Source organism: Diadema antillarum, unplaced genomic scaffold (assembly GCF_040938485.1).
Source record: "Diadema antillarum isolate AM-2024a unplaced genomic scaffold, OU_Dant_1.0 scf00000166, whole genome shotgun sequence".
NCBI lineage: Eukaryota > Metazoa > Echinodermata > Echinoidea > Diadematoida > Diadematidae > Diadema > Diadema antillarum.
Window position 1 is genome coordinate 1,384,692 of NW_027271055.1, and position 10,021 is coordinate 1,394,712.

Consider the following 10,021-nt stretch of genomic DNA (forward strand, 5'->3'; position numbering starts at 1 on the left):
ATATAAAGGGAAGTTCCACTTTGCTTCTAACTGGACTGCTTGAGCATCCCCAAAAACCATCTCTGTGCTGGTGGCTGCACAGAGAACACTATACGCATTCACTTTGTGTGTGAAGTCTTTCAAGTAACGCATGTGGGTGATGCATATGCGTTTGGGAGGGGGGGGGGGAGTTATGGCATTTGGTGACATGAAATGCAATTTACATGTGGAGTCCTGAAAAGCTAAATCTATCACATATGTACAGGGAGAGTTGGTGGAGCAGACATCATCTCTTCTTGAAGCCATACTTCTTCCTCTCGTAAAACAGGTCAGTCTTAGAGCTCCCTAGGTTGACAATCTTTGGACAGCCATCCCGCTGAGGACAAAATGTAAAATTAAAAGACATTGGTCAAAATGTGAAATCAAAAGACATTGGTCAAAATGTGAAATCAAAAGACATTGGTCAAAATGTAAAATCAAAAGACATTGGTCAAAAAGTTTTGTTCACCTATTCATCTAACCAGAGAAAATTAACTTTTCATACTTCATTCAGCTGCAAGAATAGAGTAATGAAAAAGAGAACCAGTTCAAGTCTTTCTTTATAAACATGTGTGCTACATTTTATATACAAATACTCTCCCCACGTTGTTCTCTTCTTTTTTTTCTGGACATCTGGGAAAAGCAAGAAAATTTCTTCTCTATACAATTTGGTCCGAAATGCACATCAATAATATACACAGATAATAGATAACTACCAAAAGCTGGTAGTTTCCAAATCCAAAGTATTTAAAACGTATACGCAAACTTTGCATTAACATGTGAATGCACTGATTTCACACTGTATGATTTATGATGTCAAAAGAACAGACCAGGAAGTTTGCACTTCTTCCTGTCTCTCTATATACTTATTTACTATTATGAGAACACAAACGTAGAGTTCTGATTTTATCAATCCTATACAAATGACTTAGATGTTGGTCTTTGATTTACATGTGGTACATTCGTTTATACATGCAGGCAGATGTTAGGGACATAATTCAATATCTAGTGTGCTGCTTCTTTTGAAGAAAACCAGTGGGGTATGTATAACTCACATCTTTTTCTTGTATGGTGCATTCTTTGCAGTAGTAGGCATCTGACACTCCTGGACCCCCACAGATCACACAGCGCCCCTGGTAGGATCCGTAGTTACATTCATCACAGATGCGCACAAGTGTGCATGGTCTGACGTACGAGTCGCAGATTACACATTTCCCGTCACACTTCTCGCACACCCTGCCAATAGCTGGGATACGGGGAAAAGAAAGCAGAGTTAGTAATGTACATTTCCTGACCGTACTTCAAACAACTGACAGCACTGGTAAGAATGACTTTGTTTCTAAAATACAAACATGAAAAGCTGTTATGACAAAGGTAATCTGTGAAGATTAATACTATTCAAGTTTAACTTAATAAGCAGAGATAACCATTAGGGAAAAAAAAGATTTCTGAAGCAAACTGATGTTCTAAAATTTGATAAATCTACATACAGTACAATTCCATCATGATGAACATAGCCAGGGCTCGACAGTAGTGGTGGCCCGGTAGCCCAGGGCCACCAAAAAGGCACGTCGGGCCACCAAAATTTCACAAATGAAGAATTTGATGGCCTTATCGGGCCACCAAAAAGGTCGGATGTTTGCCTTTGGGCCACCAAAAATAAAAGTTAGTGTGGAGCCCTGACATAGCTATAAAGAAGCTTTGGATTCAAACAAAATAAAATTCATGGCCCAAAATATTTCATCTACATTGTTCATATATATATCTTTATATAATTTATTTGTTTGGATATAATGAAATTTTGATATAATGAAAGAAAACTGCCAGTACCGAGTATTCGTTTTAGTGGGAGTCGCCTGTATATGAAAATTCAACTAATGAATTTCAAGTAGCCACCGCTCCTGCAGAATTCATCCTGCTGTAGAGCTCTTTACAGATCATGGATGGTAATAATGTTATATCTTGAACAATCTTAAGTACAAGTACACAGTTCTCAAACAATCAAATGTTTACGTACAGCTGATCTCTGAGTTTTTTATTAGATCACATATTTATTACTGGTGCACCTTTAGGACACTAAATTTCAATTTTGATACAGTGTATGTAAATTAATTTTCAAAGAAATATGCTGAAGAACTTTGAGAGCTCAAAACCAAATTGTAAAATATAATGCACTACTGTACACAGGCGTTGCTGTTATACAGCTGTACAGTGAGGTGACCATGCTACTTCCAGTAGACCCTATGGCAATCCAGCTTTGACCTCAAAGTAACACTTTTAAAAAATTGAATATTTTGGGTGACAGAAAATCTTTTATATTATCACATGTTTGTCATCATAATGCTACTTTCACCATAAAGTAATCAAATTATTGCAATAATTACCGAGTGCATGCAGAAATAACGAACACTAGTTTGAGACTTGCTCGTTACTTATTGCATGCATAGGTGTGTAAGCCTGACGGAGGCACATGTTCTGCTGAAATTAGCCAGCAAATGTGATGAATTTAAGGTACAATGTCAGCTGGATTCTGTAAAGCTTTTGAGCCCCATTGCTGTAAACTCAAACTGCGATTACACAAAACTTCACAGTCAAACAAAAATGTCGCCCACAACTTTGCATTTGATCAGAATCAAATGTACAGTTCCATTTGACTCATCAAAGATGTTTGATATTCTTATTTGCATAAGAAATCAAACATCCTTGCAGCAAAAGACTTTCGTTTAAAATACAAACTTCACATTATTTGACGGATTTGTGTTTGATTTTTTGAGTAGCATTTCAAAACAGAGTTCCTAGCAACCGAGTCCAGGAGGTGATTTTTGCCTGGCAGTGTTTGATATGTAGATGCCAGCTTTCCATCACAGTAGCTGCCTAATTCCAGAAGATGATCGGGGAGTAGTGAGCGAGCAGCAAGTCGAAAACTATGCAATTTCTGTATGCATTCGTCAATATCTTATTACGGGAGTATTTTCATTGATAGCCAAAGTTGGTTCACAATGCAATGGCTTTGTACCTTCGAGAAGATGACACATGTAAGAATACATTTCTGTGCCATTAGTTCTACACTGTATCAATATAAAGTGTAAACTGAAGTAAAGGCCATAAAAATTAACAGTGCCTGGTCCCTAAACTCCTGGCTGGATTGGCAATGTTGCTTTCCACTCAAGCTAGACTCTTCTTATTCCAGACAACACCTACACCATTATCTTGAATTGGATCTTACCTAGAATTCTTCAGCTACATTCAATCTTGAGTCATACATTATTACATAGTCATCCTACTAACATTACAACTCTATTTCTATTCGCCTTATGACCCATCCTGGTATCAGCGTGATCGGTAACGTGCCCAAGTATGGTACACTTAAGGGGTTTCATGCTATAGTTCCAAAATAGATGAAGTCTTGAGTGTGTCTTTTGGAACATTGTGTGTCAATATAATGACATTCTGAATGCACATTTAAGATATAAAAATTATAAAAGAAATTTTGGAAAAAAGTTGGGTTTTTATGATACCTTCTTTGGTGCCGTGTTTGGTACAGGGCGTCCTTGATTGGTACACACACATGATTTGTATGTGCTGTACTGCAACTTCAATCATTTGCACGCTAGTACGCTTCAACATTATCACCCATAAGAATCATGTAGCTGTACCAATCATGGCACAGCACTGTCTGGAGGCAAGGATGACGGTATTTGTGTAAATATCTCTATGAGCTCATTAGTCATTTGTAATCTGGCTGCTGTTGTCATTGATTGAACATCACAACCAGCTTCACTTGCATAAAAGATGACTATTCACTATTCAGTCAACAGTGTGCAACAACTGGTAAATAGAAGTCCAAAATGAGGGCCGCATCTTAACTCACCTGCTAATTTCCAGCTTGAAATCTAGTTTGGAAAGAGGTCATGAAGATCAAAAACTTTTTGTGAAGCTTTACTGGTCTTTGCTCGTTGCTGCCCTGTTTACTGTGAATTTTAAGGTGACAGGCTGCTTCTTTCAGAGATGATGTACATGTATACGAGGCTATATGAATTATTTATCAGCTTCACTGTGTCAAGAATGCTAGGCTGTACCAATTATGGGCTCGTAACTTTCTAAATCTGTTTTACTCACCCACAACTGTCTTTGAGTTTGACCCATATCCGTCTTTTTTATTGTTAGACTACACTACAGTCATGATCATTACACAGATTTGCATATATGTTGTTCTTTCATCCACTAATACCTCTTATTCGCAATCAATGTTACATTAACATGACTAAAGACGACCCTTTAGGACAACGCGCCAATATCAAATTAACAGTTAGACAATTAAATTCAGACAAAACCTAGACACTTGATCGGACTACGTCTATAGCATGATCCCACATAACTGCGACAGCCCCAACAGCCTTGCGGCGCTGTCTCCGGGGCTAGATCCCACACAAAGTAAAGTTACTGGGACTACAGAAGCAAGCGATTACATCTGTGTCTCAGAAATTTTCACAAAACCTTACCGATGTCCTCTTTCTCATCTACATAATAGAAATATAAAATAGCCTACGTACCAACACCAGGTTGCTTGCGACAAAAAATCAGATCTGGATGATGCTTTGCCATGATTTACCGTCAGAAACACGGTCCACACATCAGTCAATACAAAAATCGCTCGTTGCACGTTTTATGTTTTTGAGCAAACAACGCGGTTATGATGCGTATTACCGTAGAGGGTGCCCTCTTCTTCTTCTTCTTCTTTCAATAAAGTACAGGCCACCTTGTGGTGTATCAGCGTACTGGTGTGGTGCTAGGTGCAGCCATGCATGTACAGTGCATTTCAAAACGTTTGCTCATGAAGACACATATGTACAGTGCTAGTTAAAATGTGCTGCTAAAAACTGCTCCTGCCATCTAGCGGAGCTGGAGATGTTTCACCTCTTCCTTGAACATTAAAGGAGAAGAAAGTTGAAAGTTGAAAGTTTGTTTTACTCAACAACCCATGCATAATCTGGGTAACGGAGTTCAATGTAAAAACATATATTAATTCAATAGTAAAGAGCTGCAAATAACATGCATACAACACAACTATAATAAAGAGAATAAGAGGAAATATGATTGATGGAAAGGATACAAATGTACAGAAATATACAATAACATACACGATACGGTATGGTGGAAAAAAAAACCTATAAAGCAACAAAAAAAAGGAAATATGACGAGAGAGAGAGAGAAGGAGAGAGAGAAAGGAGAGAGGGAGAGAGAGAGGGAGAGAGAAGAGAAATAGAGGGGAGAATGGGAAGACAAACAAATTACACATTAATTGTAAAAAAGGCACAGCAGTATCTAAGAAAAAGAACAAAAATATACTAGTAATCTAAACGTGTGTCATTACAGGCCTATAACTACAAGACGAAGCTAGGGGATGGAGGGAGGGGTATAGCCCTTAGGTCAGATTATTTCTTTTTGACAAACTGTTATAAGCCAGTGCAATCCTTGCATCTGATTGGCTGAGAGAAAATTTGTCGGGCAAAACGCTTCATGAAATATTCCTCAGGCTTGACGTTTCACCGTCCTGTCTACCCATGGACCTGGTCTACCGTACTCTATTCAATTCAATTCAATTCAATAGTTTATTTATTTCCATCATCACAAAGAAAAGAAAAGAAAAAGTTGACATAATCCAAAGAGATACATTTTTTTTCATTTCTCTTACACTCGTCTGATAAAGGATTTTTTCAATACAATATAAAGTGTATTATATTATACACGACTCTATTCTCACAACAACCAGACAACCGTTAGACTAACTGTACGTAGGCCTACTTTGCCTTTTCCTTCTGTCCTCTAAGCTCACCTTATATAACTTTAACTGCCAGTGTGTGCCACATACTGTAAAATGTAGAGTATTACATTGCTTATCATTCTATCATGCTCCCAGGTGGGGCCCTTCAAAAATAGAATTTATTGTCATTTTACTTTTTTTAAAAAAACAGCAAAAGCAGTCCAGCTGCAGCAAGTCGACACATATGAGATGAGACATAAATGACCTGTATCTCTATGTGCGTTTTTTTGTTTTGTTTTGTTTTGTTTTGTTTTGCTCTGTTTCTATTTTGTTTTCATTTTGTATTCATTTTCACTCTTTTTTGGGGGCGGGGGAGGCGTGGAAGGGTTTGGGAGGGGCACGTGGAGGAGGGTTGATGTGCGATGCTTTGTGAGCGCGGTTTGAATGAATAGAATAATAACTATATCAGACAAACATATAGGACGATGTTTCATTAAAAATAGACAAGGGCCTATGTAAAAATAGAGAAGGTTAAGCCAGTTCCCATGTTTTCATAAATCAGTGACACTAATCGCAAACACATAACTCAGACTGCCAGATACATCAGAAAGTGCAAAGACACTAACGCAGAAAAATTTGATTTGACTGTATAGGCCCTAGTCGTTTTCGTGCTGTACAATGTCGGACCTTTTTGTAATAAGTTTTCTCCCCTTCCAAAAGTCAGCATCGTCATGGCTTACATGAGCATTTAGGAAAAATATAAAATATATTAATTTGCATATAAAAATCAATAATCAATTAAAAATGAATTGATTTCGAATGTTCAAGTAGACAGTCCTGTCGATTGAATCATATATGAGTACAAATCAGGGCACCATTTCAGGAAAGATGTTACAGGTTAGCAACTTCTTGTTGGAATGGCAACTTCCCATAGGTACAGCCAATCAGGAAGCTGGATTTTTGTCGTTACCATGTTACCATGACAATTGCCGTTCCAGCAAGAGTTGCTATCATATCAACTTCTTATGAAATGGGGCCCTGGCGGCTGTTGCGCGCTACTGTACAGCGTGTGTATCAAAAAAAGGAAGAAGAAAAAAAAAGACGGTAATTCAATTTTAGAGGCCACTACTGTTTCATATCGTCAGCCATGGAGACCGCAATAATTTGTTGATTGTGAGGAAAAGAATAGCTTTTCTTCTTTCAGTTGGTATATAATTGTACTGACAAATGTCATTATAATATTGGCCTGGGCGGGGGTGTGGGGGGGGGGGGGGGGGGCAGGGAGATTCCTCCCGCCCCATAGCATAACCAAGAAAGCCAAGTCTATCAGGGTATAAGAATATTTTCCTATCTGTATACTTTGTTCCTTTCCATATGCACAACCATAAGCAACACATACTATAGTAAAGTGAATCAGCACGAACAATGACAAGAATCGAACCATGTTTGACATGATTATTAGATGAATATGTATATATAATTATACTATTATATACACATACATATTATGGTAATTCATTACTTTGATTATTTGATCCTTTTACTTATTGTCGTGTCGGGTTTGTTGTTGTTGTAACATAGTATACATGACAAAGCAGCTTTATCTGGCTAGTCGAACAAAATAAATGAATAAATGAATGAATGAATGAATGAATGAATGAATAAATAAATAAATAAACAAATACATATATATATATATATATATATATATATATATATATACATATATGATATGTGTGTGTGTGTGTGTGTGTGTGTGTGACCGTGCATAAAAAAAAACCAGCAAAAAGTCGCACATCCTGATTTACTCGAGCACTGAAGATAAGTTAAACGGAGCAAGCTAGTCAGTCTTGAGTTTTTCATATTTTCTGAAAAAGCAATTACTCTTCCACACATTTCAAAGTTTTATATCATACAACGGTATAAAGGGATATCGCGTTTTCAGCACTTTTTCTGGCACACTTTTTTTTTGGTAGAATTCAATATATCATAATTAGGTATGTCTTGAGTCCCCTTTCAATTTTTTAGTTTTGTGATGCAGAGTAACATAATATATATTACATCTTGTATATATATATATATATATATATATATATATATTTACTACATATATGATACACACACATACATACACACATTAATACCCTTTCTCACACACTTGACTCTCAATTGAAATAATCTCGAATAAATGCATTTAAAAGGGATTATAATATGAAATATATTAATATTCCTCGTGCGTACAAAAAATGAATCTTCCCTTCACTATATTCCTTGATTTGATATATTATTCGATTTCATGTATCAAATGAAGCAAGTCAAAGTCATAAACGAGGGTCATGCATATTGATTGTCTCCATATAAACTTTCATTTCATGCTTTATTTACTACATCATCATATCAGACACACATAGCCATTTATAGCAAGTAATAGGGCTATGCAAAGCAATATGGAGAGGTTTCTGTCCAACTTTGGCAAGAAGAAAAGGCTATAGTATTGTTCAAAGAGAAAATTTATAGGCCTTTTGGTGAACTATAACCAAAGCTAACTTATAGCACAATAAGATCACTTCTTTCATCCTGCAGAAATCTGTACACATAGTGTGAAGTCATGTGAAAAGTACAATTGTAATCACATTTCTTACGTCGAAATGGGCTTACAATAGTCAAACACTGCCACTAATTCAGGGTGCTGCCTATATTATGCAAATCACCATTCTTCTTCTTCTGGTTAAGTCTGCCTCCTTCAATAAACTGAAGATTCTTGCAGACTGATAGAGCTGGTCACTGAATGATAAGCAAAGAATTAAACTTTCGAAAAATATCCCTGGAAGAAAGAAGTGACCCAGGGCCCCGTTTCATAAAAGGTGTTAGGATAGCAACTCTTGCTGGAATGGCGAATTCCCATAGCAACAGTCAATCAGAAAGCTGGGTTCTTGTCGTTACTATGGCAATTGCCATTCCAGCAATATTTGCCATCATATCAACTTTTTATGAAACGGGGCACTGGATGAGTTGGTTGGCAATCTCTACCGCTCGCGACTTGCTTCTTTCCCGACTTGTTTTGGCCACGCGTAACAGAATATAACTGTTTGTGCACTGGTCTGCTGCATGAGATGCAGCCCAGACCGGATTCAACTTTGCTACCAAGACATCCCACAATGCATCTTGAAACTGGGCTGGCTATAGAAAGCATTTGTGTATTGGCAGTATGCCTACTTCAAACTGGGTTACCATGATAATCACGTATAATGAACAATTAATGTTTTCTACATGAGTGTGTTCTGCCCTGAAACGGACATTTTCATGTAAACGAATGTGAAACAATACCTACAGTAGTGATACAGCAATATTTTTTTTTCTTTTGTGCAATCATCAGAATAAATTTTTTTAATTCTATTCAATGCTAAAATCAGAGCAAGTGATCATATGCGATGCAAACTTTTGGTCCAATATGAATAAAACTTCTCCTGTTTTGTTCATCTAATTTTGTCCTATATCTTAAATCTAACTTGAGTAAAGTGTGGAATTGCCATTAAACTATGTCTTAAAAGGATACCTGCAGCTGAGAATAAAATCAAATTTTACTGGTTTCCCTATTGCTAAAAACGCCACAGGACATCAAGTAGATGAATTATCATTCATTCATGTTACTGAACATGAGAGATCGTCCAAAACATGATTACAAAACAAATGATTCAAAGCTTTTACATTTCAGAAAGCTTATCTTCACAACTATGAAAAAGTACACTGAAGATTTACTGGGTCTTCTTTGAAAAAAAAAAAATCAGCCAACCCAAATATTTTGGTATGCACAAGTCTATTCTGCTGAATTTCCTAGAATTCACATCTCAAAGATAATAGATGAAAATGTTAATGTTTCTACATTATGACTTTAAGCCAACATAATATGTGCACATTTTGCTGTTACAAAATAATATAAATTTTCAAATTCACATAATTAATGTTCAACTGCGATGTTCACTACACTTGGAATGTAAAATCTACAGCTCCTTATTTCAGTTTGACGGAGCATTGCCATGGCAATGAATGTGATGTTCATTTTATCAAAATTCCTTAAAATTCTTGTTTCTCTTCTCAGACATACATGAGCACAGCATTGTAAAGTAAGACACCAATACTTTCAACATTCATTAAAATGCACACATATTGAAATTGTCCGGATGTTTTTCAAATTATCTCTGAATTAAGACAAGATATGAAAAGATATTGAAGAAGTAT

The 10,021-nt window shown here is 36.6% G+C and overlaps 1 protein-coding gene across 1 annotated transcript; it reads right to left on the minus strand.

Moving 5' to 3' along the window:
* Positions 1–249: 249 nt before the first annotated feature.
* Positions 250–4,682, minus strand: LOC139722475 (PHD finger-like domain-containing protein 5A). The gene is made up of 3 exons (XM_071633766.1): positions 4,572–4,682; positions 1,074–1,264; positions 250–355 (listed from the first exon to the last, which is right to left on the minus strand). Exons 1-3 carry the CDS (start codon positions 4,621–4,623, stop codon positions 266–268), a joined length of 333 nt encoding a protein of 110 aa, XP_071489867.1. The 5' UTR covers positions 4,624–4,682; the 3' UTR covers positions 250–265.
* Between the last annotated feature and the right edge of the window lie 5,339 nt (positions 4,683–10,021).

Bases quoted from the DNA above. Each gene is read 5' to 3' on its own strand.
- LOC139722475 (XM_071633766.1), bottom strand. From the start codon at position 4,623: ATGGCAAAGCATCATCCAGATCTGATTTTTTGTCGCAAGCAACCTGGT. The intron at 1,265-4,571 runs GTACGTAGGCTA...CCCGTATCCCAG, and splicing joins TCGCAAGCAACCTGGTGTTG to CTATTGGCAGGGTGTGCGAG. The intron at 356-1,073 runs GTGAGTTATACA...TTTTGTCCTCAG, and splicing joins GCACCATACAAGAAAAAGAT to CGGGATGGCTGTCCAAAGAT.